Source organism: Balaenoptera acutorostrata, chromosome 8 (assembly GCF_949987535.1).
Source record: "Balaenoptera acutorostrata chromosome 8, mBalAcu1.1, whole genome shotgun sequence".
NCBI classification, from domain to species: domain Eukaryota; kingdom Metazoa; phylum Chordata; class Mammalia; order Artiodactyla; family Balaenopteridae; genus Balaenoptera; species Balaenoptera acutorostrata.
Window position 1 is genome coordinate 41,904,788 of NC_080071.1, and position 24,423 is coordinate 41,929,210.

The window sequence follows — 24,423 nt, forward strand, 5'->3', positions numbered from 1 at the left end:
CATCCACTCTGTACAGAGGGAAATGTTGGGAAATTTCCACCATTACCGATGGCACTTCTAAAGTGACACAGAAAGGTCAAAGTGCAGCCCAAATGCATCTTTTTGAGTTGATGCATTTTGTTCTCTTCTACCTAAGGGGGTCTTTCTCACAGATTTTTCTTAACAGGTTTTACAATCATCAGGATATATCCCAATATCCCTCTCCTTTTAAATTCTTGTTTTTATGAAAGACTTTTTTCTCTAGAAGGGCATTGGTATGTCTTTTGCTCTTTGTCAATTAACAATACTAAATATACTGAAATCCATACTAAATGGCTCTGGTCATCAAATGGATAGAATGTTGCTTTTTTTTCAACCATGTGCAACCATGTGTCTTCTATTTTCATAGGAAAGAATACAGTTGACCCTTGAACAACACGGGTTTGAACTGAGTGGGTCCACTTAGACGTGGATATTTTTCAGTTGTAATTACTACAGTACTTCATGGTCCCCGGATGGTTGAATTCGAGGATGCAGAGGAAAGGAGGGCCGACTGTAAATTGTTCAAGGGTCAACTGTAATTGTTTCCGCTTTTCTTGTAGAGATAATAACATGTGATGTTTTAAAACGAAAAAACAAACGTCACTTTCCTTCACTATTGTTTGTTTCAATAATAATTTGAGAGGAGGGACTCATATAATAAACCTGCAAAAGATACTTTCGTCTTTTCTGGATCCCAGTGTTGCTCTGGCGGCTCTCCCTGGCTCTGACCTCCACTTCCTTTTTCTCCCTTCCCCTAATCAGGAATCTTCCTAGAACAGGCTCCCAGCAGGTTGCTCCCTTGCTCTAAACCTCCCATTGTTCCCTACTGTTCATCAACTGCAACTCAGACCCCTTCCTGTGGCATCCAGGAGCCACCATGATTTGGACCTATTCTGACACCAGTACTACAAAACAAATGGCCTGTTTTCTATTCCTCAACATTCCTGGATTTTGCCTTGCCATTTATTATTTTTGTAGCCAAGAATATAACTCATTCCCATCTTTCAGGCCAGAAAAAAAATTGTCCTACCTATTTTTAAGTGCAATTCAAGTGGTACTTGCTCTATAATGTCTTCTTTCCATTTATTCACTTAAACATTATTGAGTGTTCACTGTATCACATTCTGTTCTAGCTGCTGGAGATACAGCAGTCAGGATGAATCCTTTTGGCATATCCAAGCTTATCTGTTTACACTTCAACTATGGGAATTGAGTTACCACATTTTACCCCCCAAGAAATTATAAGCAGCTTGACTGGAATGGCCCTGTTTCAAAATTTCACATCTGGGACTGTGTGATCATTAGACCTTTATATGGGAAGGTAGAATAACGGTCCCATTTATTGTTTGCTTAACTATGTATTAAAACTCTGCACATATACTATCTAATTTAATACTATAATAACCTTGGAATAAAGTGAGTGTCATGTGTGTTATCTCTCTTTTATGAATTAGAAAAATAAACCTCAAAGAAATTAAATAACTTGGCCAGAGTCTCACATGTGCTAGTGGAGATGCCAAGCGTGGGTCTTTCAAACTCAAAGTCTGTGTGTTTAACTCTGTCTGACACTGCCTAGGTTAGGAAGTAAACCAGGGGAAGATGGGCGAGGGGTTCCATTTGGCAAATCCATGGCCCCTCCCTTGCCTGCTGGTATCACACCAAGTGGAAGCTGGGCTCGGACAGGAGTCAGGATGCTGTCTGTTTCCACCCCGGTGTTCTTCTGGGCACTAAGAAGCAAAGCATGGGCTACTTCACTGGCAGATCCATCTCCACCAACACAGACCACACTAGAAAAGAGGAAATTAAGTCAAAGAATGAACAAAATCAAAACAATTGGTGATAATTCGTGAAATTTTGACTTTAAAATATTGGGTTGGCCAAAAAGTTTTCGTGACATCTTATGGAAAAATCCGAACGAACTTTTTGGCCAACCCAATATTAATTTTATATATTCTGTGTGTGTGATTACTCACACTTTCAAACATTTCAACATGTGTCGATGGATAAGAAGACACTAGCACTGCTCTGATAAAGTTTACTTCACAAATATCATACCTAGATGATACCCCATAGGCAAAATATTTTTAAATGGGTTAAGAGGCATTAAACACTTGAACATGGTAATTCACATCTGACCTGAATTTTGCTGTTAATATCCCAAAGCATATTATCCTCATCGTGTTTATGTTAATAATAGTCGTTGCAATTCATTTAACTAACACAAGCCAAAGTCATAAAATCCTGCTAATTTTCAATATAGCTCTGAAAAGACAGACAGCAATAAAAATCATGTAAAATATGAGGCTTTAATTTAAGGAACTGCTAATTATCATTAGTATGTAAATGTTAATTGCAAACCTGAACTAGTTTTCATCTCCTGGACATTACTGCGATATGGCACTTTTAAAATGAGTGTTACTACCCTTTGACCCTAGTCAGTACTACTAATATTTTTTTAAGACCTCACCATATGTACACTACAGGAGTGATGGGGTGGGAATCCATGAAAGTCATACAAGATATCAGAAGTTTTGTCATAATCATTCATGTTTAAAAGATGCAAAATAATCTTAAGTATCAAAATCACATCAATTTACCCAAAAGGAAAAGATTTTGTGTTACTGAGAGCAGGTGTCACACCCCAAGGCCTCCAAGGCCCAGCAGGAGCAGAGAGTCTGCTCAGTCTAAAGAAGAGGCAGCTTCTCAGCACCAGCCCACTCCCATCATCCAGGAGGCAGGCTTTAGAGGACCACATCTTCTGATTTTTCTAGGGAAGCCACAGGTCCTGATTTTGGGGAGAGTCTCCTAATTTATAAACACTCACAACTAGCACTCAATATATTTAAAAATTGTATGTGCCAAACAAAACAGCCTCTGGGCCATCATCAGCAGGGGGTCCTGGTTCCCTAAGTTTAGGAAGCTCCAGAAGTTGGTGAATTCAGAGGCTGAGAATACTTTTTGCATCAACTCCCTCTACCTCTCAGCCTTCCAGTCCCGGCACCTAGGTGGGGTTCAGCGCTAGGGTTGCACATAGCCTGGGCGATCCAGGTCCATCCTAATTAGAAGAAACTCCAGGATATGAGATATGACCCAGGTTATTTTTGGCTGGGGGTATTATTTTGTCTGAACTGATTCCAGGGGCCATCAGTGTGGTCACTGATTCAGAGAAAAGTGATTATACGTACTGAGGACCAACTTCACATCAGGTAATACATTGGCTCTTTTCCGTTAAATTCCCAGAATTCTGTAAAGTAAGCATTAGCCTCTTCCTTATATATGGGGAAGCCAAGGTTTCATTTGAATCTTATCTGTATGATTTCAAAGACCTCTATGAGCAGATTTCCAAACATTCTGTGAACTTAATTATAACTCCCAGTTCCATGCCTGTCTACCAACCGAGGTGTGTGAGGCCTAAAAGGGAACCGTAAAGTCTCCCAACACAGCATCTAACTTAGTACAAAGAACTTGCCTCTTGCATATAGTATGTCAACACTTGAACCCTGGAATCGTGCATCCAGTTATAGCACATGTTAACTCATTGCTAGAGTTAGTAGAAATGGCCTTTCTATGAACATGCTCTGCTACAAAAACCTTTGCAATTTTGTCATAACGCATTCTGTGTTAAATATTTTGAAACTATAACAAGTGATAATTACAACAATAAAGTAACATTTAGTGAACAATTACTATGTACCAGACACTGTTGTCAGCACTCTCCATGTATTAACTTCTTAAATTTGAACAATAACTGTATGCAATAGATACTTTTACTCCCAATTTACAGATTAGGAAACTAAGACCTAAAAAGATTAAGCAACTTTTCCAAGGTCATACTACAGTAAGTTATGGAATGAGATTTTGAACCAAGGCAATTTGGCCTTAGAAACTACACTACTATTTGATATATTAGACTCCTTTCTTATATATAAAACCTAATGAAAATAGCCTTATGAGAGTTTTATTATTTTGGAAATCAGTTTACCAGTAGAATCACTGTGGAATTAAATAAGTGAGAAAGGAATATATTTATTTATCTTGACAACTACTAGATCACTAAGATCATCTCAAGATATAGTTACTCAACCTAGGGAATATGCTTAATACAAACATATTGCAAGAGTCTAGATATTACAAGAAAAGGCAAAAAATAAACTTTTTATAATGAGTTAATTTAACCACACTTAAGAGCTACCCTAAAACATAAACCTTTACAAGTGGTACACCTTGTGTTTTCAGAATAAGTAAACTCTTTCTTGCCATGACCCAAAGTAGAGCTTTTCTGTCTAGAAAAGTACAACTGGGGGCTAATATCTTACTTCTCTTTTTTAAAAACTGACAGGAAAATTTTTAAATGTTTGTGTGTTTGTCTATCAACCCATATCATTATTGAAATGTTTATTATTGCATTTTTGACTTAAAAATTTTTTTGAAAAGCGATACTTTTTTTAAACTTTATTTAGTAATACAGATATCATGGTGGTAATAAAATGTTAGTGCAAGCCAAATAATGTCTAGATTCTCATGAAATTAAAAGAAGGAAAAAACTATAATTCAACAAATTAAAATTTTAAAATGCTGTGAAATAAAACAGGAAAGTATTAGTATATGTATAATTACATAAGAGCTACAGATTAGCTTAACCGTTTTCACATTCATAAATCCAACTGTTACCGCTTCAAGTCTATACACCCAATATTACACTTTTCTTTGCCTTTACAAAACTTCCTATTCATGCCCAGTGTAAAGAGGGGTCAATATGGAAACGGACGTTCCTGCAAGCTCTAGCAGTGAATCTGAGAGTATTTGCTAGAACACACTGGAGCTGCACACAAGCTGTCATGAGAACTGATATACTGTTCCTGTTGGCATTAGGAATATGTCACAATGTGTCTTCATACAAACATACGCAACTCATTAAAAAAACTCCAAAAACTTAATAATCTTCTTAAACATTATTTACTAATCATTTTGCTTTACTGAATAATATACATAGAATTTCTCTTGGATCTTAAAACTCTCTGTCTGGTCTGTGTCTAAAAAGCTTTAGATGATTTCCTAGTCACTCCCTACCAACAGCTCCACTAGAGTCGGGCAGAGATGCTTCAGGCTCAAGTTGAGCTCCTCTTTCATCAAAATACCATAGAATCCTGGGGTTACCTTATCCCGTCCTTGAGTCTTTTGTATCAATTTCTCAAAAAGTCCTCCTATAGCCACTCTTTGAACAGATTCAGGAACAGGGAACTCATGAATGTAGTGTCTTCCACTTTCAAACAATTCTACTTGTTAGAGAATTGTTCTTTGGAAGTGCCTACAGAAACTGTTTCCGTTGTTCTCCTCATATGTATACTTCTCTATGTAATTCTAAGTAGAGTGACTTAAAATTACTATTTTATTAAGATAGTTATCCCAACCACCACTTCTTCTCCTAACTGGAAAGGCTGGGCTCAAATAAATAAATAAATAAATAAGCTATTTAAAGGATCTTAGAAATATTAGACAACTTGCAATAGAAATTTTAAATTATTATAAGTTCTAATGAATTCAGCATGCTGTAGAGCAGTGGTCCCCAACCTTTCTGGCACCAGGGCCCTGTTTTGTGGAAGACAACTTTTCCATGGACGGGGGCCGGTGGAGGTGGGACGGGTTCAGGTGGTAATGCAAACGATGGCGGGGATGGAGAGCGGCAGACAGAGCTGCGCTCGCTTGCCCGCTGCTCACCGCTTGCCGTATGGCCCAGTTCCTAACAGGCCGCGGACTGGTACCGGTCCTCAGCCCGGGGGCTTGGGGACCCCTGCTATAGAGTTTAGAAACAGTGAACTCACTGGAACTCAATTCACATAATGGTTAGGCCAAACTAGTTGGTTTAAAAAAATGTAGGTAATAACTAAAGGATCTATATATCTTGCACTGCCACACTGCAAAATAACAGCACCTGCCATGTGGAATAAACAAGAAATAAGTATGTTCAGGTAAAGAGAAAAACATTACTTGTTGTGCCTAAGCTAGAGTCTTTCATCATTCTGCAAAGTTCTTCTTGATCCTTGTATAGTTAATTGCCAATGGAACTTATTTATAGACACCACATTTATCAGAACATTTCATAATGTTGACAGGCAAGACCAGGCCTAATACCTACAATACCTGTTATTCTTATTATTTATATAATCACGTTTTGAAGCAAGGACTTATTTGCAATGCAACATCTCTTATATACTCACAAGCTGTGCTTCAGGACTATGCAGCATATTAAGGTAGGTAGCTGGTAGGCATGATTCCCCCAATTACTTTTCTTAAATTGTCTACTTGCAAGATAATTTCCTAAATGTAGCCTATTAATCAATCTGTCTAGCTCTAAGTATAAAGCTCTGAAGTAATCTCCTACCTCATATTCTTCATGTTCAGTATTTATATAACATTGCCATCTAGATTTGCTCCCCTCAATTAAATTCAAATGCTCGAGAGGGTGTGGAGAAAAGGGAACCCTCTTGCACTGTTGGTGGGAATGTAAATTGATACAGCCACTATGGAGAACAGTATGGAGGTTCCTTAAAAAACTAAAAATAGAATTACCATATGACCCAGCAATCCCACTACTGGGCATATACCCAGAGAAAACCATAATTCAAGAAGACACATGCACCCCAATGTTCATTGCAGCACTATTTACAATAGCTAGGTCACGGAAGCAACCTAAATGCCCATCGACAGATGAATAGATAAGGAAGATGTGGTACGTACACACAATGGAATATTACTCAGCCATAAAAAGGAACGAAATTGGGTCATTTGTAGAGACGTGGATGGATCTAGAGACTGTCATACAGAGTGAAGTAAGTCAGAAGGAGAAAAACAAATATCGTATATTAAAGCATATATATGGAACCTAGAAAAATGGTACAGATGAACCGGTTTGCAGGGCAGAAATAGAGACACAGATGTAGAGAACAAACATATGGACACCAAGGGGAGAAAGCCGCAGGAGGGTGGGGATGGTGGTGTGATGAATTGGGCGATTGCGATTGACATGTATACACTGATGTGTATAAAATGGATGACTAACAAGAACCTGCTGTATAAAAAAATAAAATAAAATTCAAAAATTCCAAAAAAATAAATAAATTCCTTTTTGAAAAATTATGTTTTACTTACCAAACTTTCTTCTTCATCCAATAATACTTTTCTCACCAACAAATATTAAGCATTTCTGAAAAACAACCCTACTAATTCTGATTGCATCACTTTCCTCTCTAACACATTCTAATAATTTTTTGGGAAGAACAAAGCCTTTCATTTCAGTTGAAAAACCCAAATGCCCTTCCTGATATTGTGAGTCTATTGTTGCCCCCCTGCCCATTACCATGTTACACAAATAATTCACATACCTGCCACCTTTTAAAACTCTGAAATATCCACCCTTGCAAAAAAAATCTTCCCTAAAAGAATATGTTTTTAGTCTTGTACATCAATCCAGCACTTTAGCAAATTGATTCACCTAAATTTTAAAAATGTCAATTAAAGTATATGTCACTTGCCTTGTTTCTAATGTTTGCATGCCAGTGAACAATTTCTACACACTCCAGCAATGTATTGCAAACAACAGTTTCTAATGCCTACTGTGAATAACATACTTATTTGGTAGCCATTAAATTATAGAAGATAAGTAAAATTAGCATATTTTTTCATCCTGAAAAAAATATATTTGTTTTTACAGAATATTTACACTCAGTCAATCATATCCAAATTAACCAGTGGGTAGCTATTAATACTATCAATAAATTTGCAAAAAAGGATCATAGTATAGTTATATCACACAATCAATATAATATCTTCCATCAATGCTTTTCTATATACTCACAGGGTTAAAGCCAAGAATTAAGGACTACAGAGGCAAATGTATACACATTAGGTAAGAATAAGGTGATACACTGTGATTTCTCAGTACTTATATTTATATCCCTCCTTTTGCTTTCCTATGCCCGATCCTGCGAGGTGGGTGACTATGCCATAGTACATTATTAGCATTAATTGTTATTACACAGATACAAATGAACTAGAGCCTAATTACATACATCACTAACATTTAAAAATTGTAAGTCTCAAATATGTGGCTAAAAACTAATGAAAACATTTAATAACATAAGCCATATGACATATATAGATTAATAATACAACCTACCCATCAAATCCCTGTAGTTCACATTCTTTTAGCAGTGACACAGCATGCCCTTCATATTCTGTTACTATATGAAAAAAAAAACCAAAAAAACACAGAAAAAGATGAAAGTTTTAAACAAATGATCTACACTTTTTAACTTGGTTTGGCAAAATAATATGCTAAACATATGGTCAGGTCGTAAAACAACATTTATTCTTGAATATTTATATTTTAATCATGGGAAAGAGGATTAAGTGTCACTTGCCTGTTGTGTTTTACAGCTTTATGTAAAAGAGGGTCATATATTTGTTCCAACTACATAAGTCATTTGGGGATATCCCATTAGATAATTTATCTTGGTGCCTGTCTGTTTAGTGTTCCCTAAATAAGACACATTTCCTTTAAATCAGAAGCCTAGGAGCAGCAGTATTTTGAAAATAAGGCATATTAGCTGGCACCAAATAGTCAATGTTAAATCACTTTGGCAACCTTACATGAATAAATTAGTTGAAAGGTTAGTGTAAGATTTACATACTAGAAGAATGTGTGTCTGGAACTGCTAGACTAAAAAGAGGAGGACTTGGATGTGAAAATGTGAAGCAAAGCCAACACCAAGGATAACAGACCCAACGCCAAGGAGGGTGGCACACAGGCCCACCAGAGCCCAGATTCTCTGAGGAAATGAATCTGTCACTCCCTATTGCTGCCTCTACAGTCATGATGCCCTCTGCAGCGTCGCAAATGCCAGAGAAGGCAGGATAAACTGGCACACTGCAGATGGTACCAAGCATCCCAACCACATTTAGCATTTTCTAGGGCAGCTTTGCCAGAAGAGACAGCCCAGCTGTACCCACCCATCAAAGATTTCTGCTGACTGACATGACACTGCAGATGGATGTTTTTGTGTAAGAATGTGCATCATTATATGCAAGATTACATTCATCTTTCATGCCTGTCTGTCCCTGGTGCTAGCATGGTTCAAGCTTTCCCTACAATGTTTTTAGATATTGTTAAAAATTATCAGTCTTGGTGTCTAAAAGAATCCTTCCGTATCCAGCAGCCTTACGTTGTAATTCTCCCACAGCTTATTCAAATGCGGTTAACATTCACATAAATAAAACCTCTCTCCATTAAAGTCTATTCAGAAGAAAGCTACAAGAAAATGAAATAGAAAATATTAACATTAATAAATGTAGGTTATCATAAATGATTGCGTGCTGATCATTCATCTATAACTTCAGCAAGTAGTTGCAGTCTTAAAAAGCAAAAATAATAAAATGTCTTACAAACACACATTAAAAATAATTAAGGATATTAGGAAGAAATATTTATGCTGAGAATCAGTTTATCAAGTCTCGCTTTTATTCCAAAGCTTACTTTCGTAAAGCTTTTCGAATCCAAAACAAAATTAGCCTTAAAGTTATCTTGTAGCTGAATGCTATTTTTACTTAGGAGAAATTTTGAAACAATAGTCTATTTCTTCCTTTCATCTTGCAGGTGAAATGTGACTATACACTGATGCAAATTATCCAAGAACAGTAATTTTTTTAAGTGACATTGTAAAAGTTAAATAAGATGACCGATCCGGAAAAACAGACGGAAAAGATGACTGAAACCTGACCACAATATACTAGGACAATGAACAAAGTTTATCAAGTCCTTGGCCTCAGGGAGGTTACATTCTGGAGACAGAGGATATGCACTAATTTTTTTCAATGAATGTGCAATATAAAGTAGTATTAAGTGATTATAAAGAAAAATAATATAGGGGAAAGATAGAGAGTAATCTGAACTACTACTTGGAAGGAGTAGAAGAAATCAAAATATGTGTTTAGACAGTGTATTATGGGCTCTGGAAGCAGAAAGAACCAGATTCAGATCACTCCACTTCACATAGACATCAACAGTGGGCTACTGGGCAGCTGCCATTTCAAAAGAAAGTTACTAGCCTCTTCTTTCAACTACTTTCCTTTGCCAATGAGACTGACACCCCTCTAACATAGGAAATTTGGAGTTTTCATCGTTTACAACTCTTTGAACACACAGTTCTCACTGCTGGGATCCCCCATGCACCCCAACCTTCAGTTTAAATATTACTATCTTCCTCCAATATTGTCTTTTTGAGGAAATGTCTTGAGGTTGATACTGAATGTGAGGAAACAGGCTGAAGTCAAATCAGATGAGTTCTGATTTGAACATAAGGAAACATTTCTTGGTCTGGTGATAAAATTCTGTAATGGGATAAGGTACTGAGATGTCATTTTCTTTCCTGTCCCTTAGGTACTTCAAACTTCGTAAGTTCAAAATAGAATCCAACATTTCCACCTTCAAATATACTGCCTTTCAGTTACACTGTTCTTTTTTGTGTTCCATCATCCACTCCCCATTACCCAAGACAAGAAAATGTCTTCTTTCTAGAGTATCCCTTTCTTTTGCTCTCCAAAACCCCTCCATGCCCAAAGCCAGTGGTTTCTGTCCTTTAGTTTATGCGACTGCATCCAACATTCCTCAGGCCAATGCCCTAGACCTGGTCACCACAATCTTTAATATGCAAACTACATCAGCCTCTCCTCCAGTCTCCCTCTAACATTTACCCCACTCTAGCCAGAATGACCCTTCTCAAGCACATGTTTAACCACATCTCTTCCCTACATAAACACCACTGATGACTATTCATTGTCCCCAGGGATAAAGCTCCAACTCCCTAACTGAGATCCTATTATTAGAAATGGGATTGGTCATATATATACATAATTATCCTAGGGATAATAAAAAGAACTTTTCACCCATAATTCTCTCCCTCTCTAGCTGGATCTGATTCATGGAACATTTACGATCCAGATTTTTATTAAAATGTAGGTAAAACTGGAAGTGAGTAATGCCTCCGCGTACTAGCATCTTTCGTAACAGTTTTATCAGATTACCTAGGCTTCTGCTCTGTGAGATCAGGAACAATTAGAGGCATCTCCATGGAAGGGAGGGCTTCAAGTAGAGACATAAAGAGCCAAAGAGAAAGAATTCAAAGAGAAGACTTGGTAAAAGTGTCAAAAGTTAAACACATGGTTCTAGAAGGAGGAAAAAATGTGAAAATAAACCCCACTCTTCTGAAAACTCTGCCCAGGGTCAGAAAGGAGGTAAAATTATCTGGTGACTAGGCACTCCCATGGGCCCTGAGCTGGCAGAGATCAAGGCTACATTCAGAGAAGTGTCTTTGACCACGATAATGATAATCAGCATGATAAGGTCTAGCAGCTTTGTTACTACCAAGATTGACTGAAGGAGGTGGAATTGCCTGTCTTGAACAAGAGAGATCACGGGCGGACATGAAATCTGTTTTCAAATACCTCAAAGCTCATGGAAAACATATTTCATTTATTTTGTATCACTACTAAAGATAACATCAACACTGAAAGTCACAAGGTGGCAAACGTCAGCTCACAAGTTCTCCTTGCAGTTTATGCCTTGCACAAAGGCATTTGGCAAAGGGTCAGGTAGGTTTGCAATCCAGCCAGTACTCCTACTCAGCATGCGAGGTGACCTTGGGCTACATCAGCCCAGAAGAAAGACCACCTTTTTGTAAGTTAGCACAAAGGAGGTGCTCTTTTCTAATATGACCCTGAACTCCAGTTGAGAATATCCATCAGTATCGTCCAGTAACGGCACACACTGACTCCATCACAGGGCGCCCAGGCCGAGGCTGGGTGTTCTTCCACCAAGAGTGCCACGTGACTACACTCCACTGTACGAAGGAAAATGAACTAGATGGCCTCCAAAGTTCTTTCCAGTTTAATTTCTCTGCTGCCTTGACTTTTTCACTTTATCGTTCTATGAATTATCATATGAATCTATGATGTCCAAAATTCCTCTCACACCTTTAATAGTGTAATTCCGAAAGTCTGTTCTGAGAGGAAGAGAAAGAAATGGTATCATATGCCATTTGATTCACATATCAAGTTATTAGGAATAAATAACTCTCTTTTTTTTTAGGTTCTTCCAGTTCTTCTGACACCCTGCCCCCCCCCCCCAACCTCTGGAAATCTGTTCTCTGTATCTACATGTTCTGGTTTCTTTGGGGGAATTTTTAAAAAATATTCCACATATAAGTGAGATCATATGACATTCGTCTTTCTCTGACTCATTTCACATAGCATAATGTCCTCAAGGTCCATTTATGTTGTCCCAAATGGCAGGATTTCCTTCCTTTTTATGGCTGAAGAGTATTCTGTGGTATGGCATGCAAATATATATATATGTGTGTGTGTATATATATATATATATATATATATATATATATATATATACACACACACACACACACACACACACACACACATACACACACACACCACATCTTCTGTATCCATTCATCAATTGATGGACACTTAGGTTGATTCCATGTCTTGACTGTTGTAAATAATGCTGCAATCAATATGGGGCACAGATATCTGTTTTGAGTTAGTGTTTTTGTTTCCTTTGGATAAATACCCAGAAGTGTGGAATTGCTGGATCATATGGTAGCTCTATTTTTAATTTTTTGAGGGGCCTCCATAGTGGCTGCACCAATTTACATTCCCACCAACAATGCATGAGGGTTCCCTTTTCTCTACATCCTCACCGACACTTGTTATTTCTGGACTTTTTGAAAATACCCATTCTGACAGGTGTGAGGTGATACCTCATTGTGATTTGATTTGCATTTCCCTGATGATTAGTAATGCTGAACACCTTTTTATGTACCAGTTGGCTATAGGCATATCTTATTTGGAAAAACGTCTACTCAGATTATCTGTGCACTTTTTAACCAGATTCTTTTGTGGGGAGTTTTGCTATTCATTTTTTTTTTAATGTATAGAAAAATTCTTTATAATGTATTCATCTAGCTATAGTTTTTACATCATGCCTCATTTATACAGCACTCTCTTAATGAATTCATCATCATACAGAATTTATTTCATAATTCATATTCCATTTGGACTCGGCAGTGCACAGAAGATATGTTAAAACAATGGTCATACTGGACATGCAGAAAATATGTACTCTTTCTGCTTTACTCTTTCATAGAAAATACTTTTTCAAAGTTTGAGTTGAATCTTACTGTTACATAATTTATGAAACTGAAATCAACTGCATTATGACCATAGTACTATAGTTTCTATAGTACTTTATAGTACACAAGGTAGTTTAAAATATACTACCTTATTCAAACTATAAAACTATACTGTGAGATAAGCAGGAAAATTCTAAAACTTTTCAGATACACACGTTTATTCAGTCCTTCACATAAAACAGAAGACATTTTTAATATAAATATTTCGCCAATATACATATCAAAATGGTTTTATAAGCAAAAGATGCAATTTCATAATTTTGCCTGTAGGAGGAGTGTTAGGCAGCTAATAATTAGCCATGCTGCACAAATATATAAATTCTATATTTGCATTTATGTAATATTCTAATTTTATTTTATCTTAAACTAAATAAGCAAAAACATCTAAAATTCAGGGGGAAAAAAGTCCTAGAACATAACATTTTTCTCTCCAATATACTTGTTTTAAGAAGGAAAGCACATTCCTATCATTTCCTCTACCTTAGTTCAGGCCTCATAGGCTGGTTTCCTTTCCTCCAGTCTCTCCCTCTTCTCTTCCAATATTTATTCTGATGACATAATCATCTTTGCTAAACTAGATTACAACACTATGATAAAAAATGTATACCACCTCCGAATCAATGCATAATGAGTAAACTCCTGAGCGTAGCATAAAGATTCATCCTTAATCTGGACTCAGACTTCCTCCTGTGCACTTTGTTGGGAGCCTTCCCAACTTCAGTTCAGGTGTCCTCAGCCTTTAGGAGAAGGGGGGTCCCACCCTCATCCCATGGGAAGGGTCTTGATGCTTAAGAGAGTAAGTGCTCCAGGTGGGGTATATGTACTACATTAGGATAGTCAAACTGATAGGAAAAAATTTTTAATCCTTGTTCAGGATTAAAACATGTTGAATCTCTTGCATATACACACCTCTCTCCATCTCACTAGATTTGAATAAAGAAGAATTGAATTCATTGGCACCATTTTACGATGATGGAAAGGACCATATTTAAGATAAAGTCAACGTTATGAAAGAAATACCAAAACACTATGGGTACAGTGCACACAGCCACACCCACTTGTATGTGCTGCTAGCGTGCCTGCCTTCTCTCACTTTTCTTTTCTGCTATATATATAGTAAATATGTATATTTACTATAACAGTAAACCATTATTTGCCTTCTCTGACTTTCTAAAACTGTCCAGTTCAAATTCTTTTCTTGGGTCTTCTGATCAAAATAAATAAGACCCCTGAGACACCATAATTCCTTTATGTATATCCCAATTATATCTACTTTAAATATCTATTTTAATCCCTAATAAATTAACGGTCACTCAAGAGCAGGTAGTAGAACTTATCCATCTTGCATTGTGCATAGTGTTGAACACAAAGCATTCAACAAGAGATTCTTGAACTGAATGATATGTAGTAATATCCACGTAAAGTTGTTTTGGATACTAAATCAACAATTAAATGTTATTGGGTTCACCAATAAGTTTATTCAGCTTTTAACTGGCTCATCCTAATATGAATTTCAAACTTTTCCTTCTTCCAATCCTTGAAAATCTTCAGGGAAAGCAAAAATAGATCTGAATCGTTTCTTTTTCTTATAAATCATCTCCAAGTAAGACAAAAGCCACAAAGATGAACGATTAACTCCTTCACTACAATTTTATTTTAATTCAGAAACTCCTCTTGAGTTTTTCATGGTAGTTTCTCTCCAACCTTCATTGTAGTAGATGCCTTTTGGGGTGGATGACCTTCTCACAAAGATTATTGTTGCTGCTTTTTTTTAAAGGAATTTCCTTCTACCCCATCCATCAAGTCATGAGATGTAGGTTTATAAACCTTATTTACATTGTGAGACCCATCTCCCCTGGTGACAGCTGAGCAAAGCCAGGTCACTCTGAATCCCTTCCCTAGGAACTTATAATTGGGACTAGGAGATTCCAAGTACATTCTGGCCTTGTATCCTGAGTAGGCTTATTATGCAATATTCTTCATCAATTAAAATTTACTACAAATTTACACTGTGTGTTAATGAAGCTACACAGAAATAAAACCAGAAGAACTGAGGGTGTGATTCACTATAATGTCAACCCTCCTCACCCCACCCCCGTGGGAAAAATAAGAGTCTCAAGGAAACAAAGGAATCTGGTCACCAAATTTTAAAAGCTGAAAAGAATTTTACTAATCTTCTTTATATGAACTTTAGCATTAGCAAATTTCTGTCTTCCTGGGCACAAACCTAAGCACCCTTCTTATTTTAGACAATGAATTTAAGCTTCTGGCTTCTCTAAATTCATCTAAAATCAGCAGTTAAGTGCTTAGTTTTGACCTAACCAGCAGGGGTCAGAGTCAGAACAAAAACTACCTAATGAAGGATTCCATGGAAAGACATCAAACATTTAAGTCAACAAAAATCAATTGCTGCTGAACTGCAGAGATAATGTTTAAATAGCCAACATCTCAATGAAGGTATCAAAACGTGTGCAGCCCCCTTAAAAATGATACCTAATAATTTTTAAAGTCTGAAAAAAGGTTTAAAGAGAAAAATACTGATATTCTAATAAAAATAACACAATTAAAAGAAAACAAAATAATTGAATTATAATCCTGGAGCTGGCTGCAGTAAGTTATCGAAGCACATAAACAAGCTTTAGGTATTACAAGTAGCTTCCTAAATTTGACTCAAGAACAAACTCAAGGTTATTTTGCTTCCTCAAGTATGATTTTTTTAGAGGTGAAATTATATTCTGAAAATACTTACCTGTTACATCCGTCTTTATTCCCGCAATCTTCAACAATGGTTCAACCTTCTCATAATAGACCTGAGTAGCTTCTTTTTTGTGGCTTTGGGGGTTAAGGACTATTTTTAATGACTTCGGTCTGTCTGAAAAACCTAAGAGGAAAATATAAAGACAAAAATTATAGTCTCTGTCAGCATTTATTTTTTCTTTCCCTTTAAAACCATACACTAAGGCCAGTTAGAATGTTATACACCTATTTAATTAGTATTTGCTATTTTTATTTGAAATTCTTCCAAGAGTTTTCCTGAATATGGCATTATTTTAAAACATTTCACAGTTCCTAGCAGTGAAATAAGAATATCCCTCTTAAAGTAAGTCATGAGTTATAACAAAGCATTTAATTTATGAAGGAAGGTGTGAATGAAAGCGACTTCATGAATATTAGGCAATGATTAAGTATATTTACCAAATCACCGATAATATATCCAATGTTCCTTTAGCATTTGTTTCTGGGGAAGAAAGCAATGGACTATAACAGATTAAAAAGTCCAGTTCCTCTCCTTGGACAAATATGCTCATTATTGGAATTGGGCATTCCAGTAACCCCAAGGCTACCCAGGGCTGACCTGCTGATGAGCCCAGAGTGGAGTGGAGGATGCAAGGCCAGGTCAGGGCCAGCACCCAGAGCAATGCACGCTGGAAGCTAAAAAGAGGGTTTAGGTCGGAGTTCAAGCCTGAAAAGGGGCCAAGGGAGAAAGAACTCTTCCCTGGGGAATTGGGAAAGCAACACCTCTCAGCGGGGATTCGGGAATATAGTGCTGCCTCACAGTTGGGGCTGAGATTTGATACTACAATTTTCTGGGCTTGCAAGATGCTTATCACTTAGAGCCCAGTTGGAGCAGGTGCAAAGCAAATTTTCCGTTGTTAGGAAGGGGCAGGAGGGGACAGAGGAGCCAGAAGAAAGCTGACGACTATTTCTTTCATGGTAAGCTCTTCTCACAGGGCTATGCTTCAAGGTTAGAAAAGCAGTTACTAGCATCCGTTTTTAATGAAACCGTTACTAAAGCCAAAAGAAAAATGTCCATTACACCCACGTCAGTTTTTGTGCCTCAAGTAGAGACAATATTTTATTTCTTACCATATTTGAAATAATAAAAATTTTTCAACAACACATATTGTTTGAATTCAGGGAGTGTCTTGGTTGAGGACCAGACAGGACGATGCTGAACTCCTTACCTCTTCTGTACTTGGCCCTGGGATCCCATTTTGGTGAGAGACTTCTGCCAGTCTCCTAATCACCCAGTCTTGAAACCTCAAAGCCATACTCAATTCCTTTTTTTTCTTTCAATTCCAACATTCAAATGAGTGCCCAGATTCGTGAGGTGATAACTATTTGCTTCCACGCCTCTGCCCTTCCTGGCTGTCTCATTCTGGCTCGGCATTCTCCAGGACCACTCACGGGTACCTTGCAGCCCCCCCCTTCCACCATATCCTCAGACATCACAGCTCCCAGCAGCCCTGCACTGGTCCAAAGCACCGGGGCTCATCACTGCCTGTGGGGCAAGCCCGACCCCTGAAAATGACATGCAGAGCCTCCCCCAACCAACTCCAACCTATCCTCTCTCCTCCCTCTCACACATATTCAAGAAATACTTATTGAGCATTTGCACTGAGTACTGGGAAGAGGTGGAAAGTGATTAACATGTGTTCATGCTTTACAGGGGGAAGACGTATCCACAAATAGAACCAGTACAAGACAGAACAGATTTGTTAACACGAAGGCACAAAGTGCCCTGGGAGTGGATGAGGGGAGGATGGTTAATTCTTATTAGGGATCCGGAAAAGGCTTCCCAGAGAAGGGAGCATGTGAGCACGGCTTTGGGCTCTGGCTGTTTTCACTACTTGCAATTCCCTCCTGCCTCACACTTCATCTTCCCCTTAGTGAAACAGCAGGGGTAGGGTCAGGGAGGAAACACCAAGCCGTGAGACCAGCACAGAAGATGCTCGAAGCAAGCTCAGTGCAGAGGGTTTTCTGTTCCATTTCCACTTCCCCTTCACGACCCAGACCCACTGTATCACTTGCCGAATACCAGCTGCTAGGTCTTCCTCTGTTCAGACAGTTCACTGTTTCCACTCTGCCTCATCTCCAATCCTGTAAAAATCTGACCACTTTTTCAAAGCTCACCTCAAATACCACTTCCTCACTGATCACTTCCTGAGCACCAGCAGAATTCACCTCTCTGGCTTCTTGCTCTTATGTTACTCTCTGTACCTCTATTATCTATTTTTTATATCATTTATACAGAAAACTCTGATAAAGGACTCAGTGTCTCAGGACTCCCACTGGCCAAACCTGGGACAACACAAAATGGAATAAAGGCAGTAACATATCATACACACTACAGTGACTTTTTAAAAAACCCAACTCCGGGAGTCAAACCGACACTAAATACACATAGAAATAAAGGAGGAAAAGGAAAAATGTCATCTTAGAGTAACAATTAATAAATACGGGAAAATTACAGAGTTAGAAAATCACTATTTTCAACCATCATAATAATGATGGATTTAGGCAAGAATCAGCAATGGATGCTAAAACCATCGGTGACAGTCAGTTGGGGAACAAAATATTTACTTATTCTTAAACTCTGTCCTTCCCTATTACTCTATTTACAGAAAGTAAAAAAGTAATATTTACAGTAGGGAAGTCGGGCAGACACGTCCTCAGTCAAGTGGTCAAAGTTAACAACACTCTGAGTGATACAAACCGACACATGTGCCTCATGTACAAGATACACAGCACTAAGGACACACAACTTCTGTCGGATTCCTGCCCCAAGCGCATACATAATGTGGACCTAACAAGATGAAACACTCAGACAAACCAAAGTTGAGGGGCATTCTCAAAATCCCTGCCTTAAACTTTTCAAAAATGTCAAGGCCATGAAAGACAAAGAAAAACTGAGGAAGTGTTCCAGATTAAAGGAGACTAAAGAGTAACAACTAAATGCAGTATGTGACTCTGGATCAGGTCAAAACAAAACAAAACTGCCACGAAGGACAGTGTTAGTGTCCTTTAACCAGGAAGGACGAAGCAGATTAATCTAGGACTCACTTTTATTAAAACACGAAAAGGACCAGAAACTTGTTCTAAACCCCAGAGTCCAGACAAAAGATCCATTTAAGTTTCCCTTCCCTGGTAAATTTGTTGGAATACCCTCATTTCTCCAGCTGGTACAGACCCAGTAAGGAAGGTGTCTAGCCACCAAATTGCAGTCCCCCAATGCTGTCATACAAACCAACTTTTATTTCCCCCTTTTCCTGTATCATGACTGTGGAGGAATAGACGTTTGTGGAAATGAGAAACAGTCATCTGGGGTTTGTGTGGATAAGCACATTGCAGTCGAAGGCTTGTAGACCTTAAACATAGGTATAAAAGTGCACGCTATACGTCCCACCCAATCTTTGTGACACAATCTTCTTAAAATGGCAGGAAAGGGGCTAAAATTATTTTTAAAGACTTTCTAAAGGGACTTAAGCAAAATAATTTTATTTTAAAGCGTCAGTTAACAACAACAGCAATGAAAACTAAATTAATCAGAAAGTCCCATTCCTTAGACATTCTGGTCAATCAAGGGGTTTTTAAATACAAGTCAACAAAGCCAATTTTTTTTTCTTTACCAGAGCACGTATTCATTTCCTCATTTCTCTTTTTCTTTTAGATGCATCTAATACGATGACTATGAAGATAGAGTCTAAGTATACATGAATTAGGTAGCAATTTGAAATCAATTTAGAGATCAGGATGGAGATCTCTACCAAATAAAGTAGGATTTTTTAAACGTTCTTAATTAAGTGGAATAAAGAGACATAACAAATCTCCATCCCTCTCTCCTTCCATGCTCCCTCCTCAAGCCTCCTCCTATGCCATTCAGTTTCTTGAACTCCTATGTTCCCTCCACCACAGGGTCCTTGCACCTGCTCTCCCCACTAGCTGCCCACCTACACCAGCTGCCACCATAGCCACTTTGCCCAATTAACCCCTTCTTCTCTTTGTCTTGATCTTACCTCAGTCATTGTTTCTAGGGAAAGCCTGCCATGGCTTCCTTGGCTTTGTGACTTCAGCTAGGTCATTTCCCCCTTATCATTTGTTCTCACAAGTCCATACACTTCCCAATCTTGATTCTTACACTGCTGTTATTTTATATCTATTTATTAATTATTCTTCCATATTAGACTGGAAACTCTCTGGGTTTTTCTCCACATTCTATTTCCTTAGTGCAGGGCACATAATAGATGATCAAATACTTGATGAGTGAATAAAAGGGCAGTGTTAGCTTTGGGTCATCTAGATAACAATAACATCCATTCATTTATTCACAAATAACTACATGCCTGTTATTTGCCAGGCAGGGCTCTAGAAGCTGAGGTTCTATCAGTGAACAAGAAAAGCCTCTGTCCTCATGAAGCTTCCATTCCAATGGTAGGAGATAGAAATAAACAAGAGAATTCAGAGCATGCTAAGTGGTAAAAAGTTCTAATGATAAAAGTGAAGCTCAGGACCTAATGAAACTTAAAAGCTTTTGCACAGCAAAGGCAACCATAAACAAGACAAAAGACAACCCTCAGAATGGGAGAAAATATTTGCAAATGAAGCAACTGACAAAGGATTAATCTCCAAAATTTACAAGCAGCTCATGCAGCTCAATATCAAAAAAAACAAACAACCCAATCCAAAAATGGGCAGAAGACCTAAATAGACATTTCTCCAAAGAAGATATACAGATTGCCAACAAACACATGAAAGAATGCTCAACATCATTAATCATTAGAGAAATGCAAATCAAAACTACAATGAGATATCATCTCACACCAGTCAGAATGGCCATCATCAAAAAGTCTACAAACAACAAATGCTGGAGAGGGTGTGGAGAAAAGGGAACCCTCTTGCACTGTTGGTGGGAATGTAAATTGATTCAGCCACTATGGAGAACAGTATGGAGGTTCCTTAAAAAACTAAAAATAGAACTACCATACGACCCAGCAATCCCACTACTGGGCATATACCCTGAGAAAACCATAGTTCAAAAAGAGTCACGTACCACAATGTTCATTGCAGCTCTATTTACAATAGCCAGGACATGGAAGCAACCTAAGTGTCCATCAACAGATGAATGGATAAAGAAGATGTGGCACATATATACAATGGGACATTACTCAGCCATAAAAGGAAACGAAATTGAATTATTTGTAGTGAGGTGGATGGACCTAGAGTCTGTCATACAGAGTGAAGTAAGTCAGAAAGAGAAAAACAAATACCGTATGATAACACATATATATGGAATCTAAAAAAAAAACAAAAAAAGTCATGAAGAACCTAGGGGCAGGACAGGAATAAAGACTCAGACCTACTAGAGAATGGACTTGAGGACACGGGGAGGGGGAAGGGTAAGCTGGGACGAAGTGAGAGAGTGGCATGGACATATATACACTACCAAATGTAAAACAGATAGCTAGTGGGAAGCAGCCTCATAGCATAGGGAGATCAACTCAGTGCTTTGTGACCACCCAGAGGGGTGGGATAGGGAGGGTGGGAGGGAGGGAGACGCAAGAGGGAAGAGATATGGGGATATATGTATAGCTGATTCACTTTGTTATAAAGCAGAAACTAACACACCGTATAGTTTATGGTGTATACAAAGCGATTATACTCCAATAAAGATGTTAAAAAAAAAAAAGTGAAGCTCAGTTGTGGGAGAGAAGGAGGGCAAAGGTAGAAGAAATGACTTGCTGGCCAGGGAAGGTCAGATCACCCAGAGCTTTGTAGGCATTTACAAGGATTTTAGCTTGGGTTCTGAGTGAGAGAAGAAGCATGGAGAATTTTGAGCAGTGTTTACAGCAACATAGGCTTAGGTGTTAAAAGGATCACTTCAGGAGAGAAGATGGCGGAAGAGTAAGACGCGGAGATCACATTCCTTCCCACAGATACAGTAGAAATACACCTACACGTGGAACTGCTCCTACAGAACACCCACTGAACGCTGGCAGAAAACGTCCGACCTCCAAAAAGGCAAGAAACTCCCCCCGTACTTGGGTAGGGCAAAAGAAAAAAGAAATAACAGAGACAAAAGAATAGGGACGGCACCTGCACCAGTGGGAGGGAGCCGTGAAGGAGGAAAGGTTTCCACGCACTAGGAGCCCCTTCGCGGGCGGAGACTGCGGGGGGCGGAGGGGGGAAGCTTCAGAGCCACGGAGGAGAGCGCAGCCACAGAGGTGCGGAGGGCAAAGCGGAGAGGTTCCCGCACAGAGGCTCGGCGCCGAGCAGCACTCACCAGCCCGAGAGGCTTGTCTGCTCACCCGCCGGGGCGGGCGGGGCTGGGAGCTGAGGCTCGGGCTGCGGTCGGATCGCAGGGAGAGGACTGGGGCTGGCAGCGTGAACACAGCCTGAAGGGGTTGGCGCACCACAGCTAGCCCGGAGGGAGTCCGGGGAAAAAGTCTGCAGCTGCCGAAGAGGCAAGAGACTTTTTCTTGCCTCTTTGTTTCGCGGCGGGCAAGGAGAGGGGATTCAGAGCGCCGCCTAAACGAACTCCAGAGAAGGGCGCGAGCCGCGGCTATCAGCGCGGATCCCACAGCAACAGGGGCGCAGAGGGAAAATCGGAGAGACTCCCGCACAGAGGCTCGGCGCCGAGCGGCGCTCACCAGCCCGAGAGGCTTGTCTGCTCCCCCGCCGGGGCGGGCAGGGCTGGGAGCTGAGGCTCGGGCTGCGGTCGGATCGCAGGGAGAGGACTGGGGCTGGCGGCGTGAACACAGTCTGAAGGGGTTGGCGCACCACAGCTAGCCGGGAGGGAGACCGGGAAAAGGTCTGCAGCTGCCGAAGAGGCAAGAGACTTTTTCTTGCCTCTTTGTTTCGCTGCGCGCAAGGAGAGGGGATTCAGAGCGCCGCCTAAACGAACTCCAGAGAAGGGCGCCAGCCACGGCGATCAGCGCGGACCCCAGAGACGGGCGTGAGACGCTGGGGCTGCTGCCGCCGCCTCCAAAAAGCCTGTGTGCGAGCACAGGTCACTCTCCACACCAACCCTCCCGGGAGCCTGTGCAGCCCGCCACTGCCAGGGTCCCGGGATCCGGGGACAACATCCCCGGGAGAACGCACTGCGCGCCTCGAGCTGGTGCAACGTCACGCCGGCCTCGGCCGCCGCAGGCTCGCCCCGCCTCCTCCGTACCGCTCCCTCCCCGCGGCCTGGGTGAGCCAGAGCCCCCGAAGCAGCTGCTCCTTTAACCCCGTCCTGTCTGGGCGGGGAACAGACGCCCTCAGGCGACCTACACGCAGAGGCGGGTCCAAATCCAAAGCTGAACCCCAGGAGCTGTGCGAACAGGGAAGAGAAGGGGAAATCTCTCCCAGCAGCCTCAGGAGCAGCGGATTAAAGCTCCACAAACAACGTGATGTGCCTGCCTCTGTTGAATACCTGAATAGACAACGAATCATCCCAAATTCAGGAGGTGGACTCTGGGAGCAGGAGATATTAATTTTTCCCCTTTTCCTTTTTTTTGTGAGTATGTATGTATATGCTTCTGGGTGAGATTTTGTCTGTATAGCTTTGCTTTACAATAGCTTTATTTTACTTCACTATATTATAGCCTCTTTCTTTCTTTCTTTCTATTTTTTCTCGCTCTTACTCTGAGCCGTGTGGACGAAAGGCTCTTGGTGCTCCAGCCAGGCATCAGGGCCGTGCCTCTGAGGTGGGAGAGCCAACTTCAGAACACTGGTCCACAAGAGACCTCCCAGCTCCACGTAATACCAAACGGCAAAAATCTCCCAGAGATCTCCATCTCAACATCAAGACCCAGCTTCACTCAACGACCAGCAAGCTACAGTGCTGGACATCCTATGCCAAACAACTAGCTAGACAGGAACACAACCCCATCCATTGGCAGAGAGGCTGCCTAAAATCATAATAAGGCCACAGACACCCCAAAATACACCACCAGACGTGGACGTGCCCACCAGAAAGACAAGATCTAGCCTCATCCACCAGAACTCAGGCACTAGTTCCCTCCACCAGGAAGCCTACACAACCCACTGAACCAACCTTAGCCGCTGGGGACAGATACCAAAAACAACGGGAACTACGAACCTGCAGCCTGTGAAAAGGAGACCCCAAACACAGTAAGATAGGCAAAATGAGACGACAGAAAAACACACAGCAGATGAAGGAGCAGGCTCAAAACACACTGGACTTAACAAATGAAGAGGAAATAGGTAGTCTACCTGAAAAAGAATTCAGAATAATGATAGTAAGGATGATCCAAAATCTTGGAAATAGAATAGACAAAATGCAAGAAACATTTAACAAGGATGTAGAAGAACTAAAGAGGAACCAAGCAATGATGAAAAACACAATAAATGAAATTAA

General features: G+C 39.8%; 1 protein-coding gene across 1 annotated transcript in view; it reads right to left on the reverse strand.

Moving 5' to 3' along the window:
- CERKL (ceramide kinase like) overlaps positions 1–24,423 on the reverse strand; it is a 146,590-nt gene that overhangs the window by 18,042 nt on the left and 104,125 nt on the right. The window contains exons 3-5 of the mRNA XM_057550955.1: positions 16,033–16,164; positions 8,198–8,261; positions 1,666–1,808 (exon numbers count right to left, since the gene is read on the reverse strand). Coding sequence (XP_057406938.1) covers positions 1,666–1,808; positions 8,198–8,261; positions 16,033–16,164 — 339 coding nt within the window. The remainder of the gene's footprint in view (positions 1–1,665; positions 1,809–8,197; positions 8,262–16,032; positions 16,165–24,423) is intronic.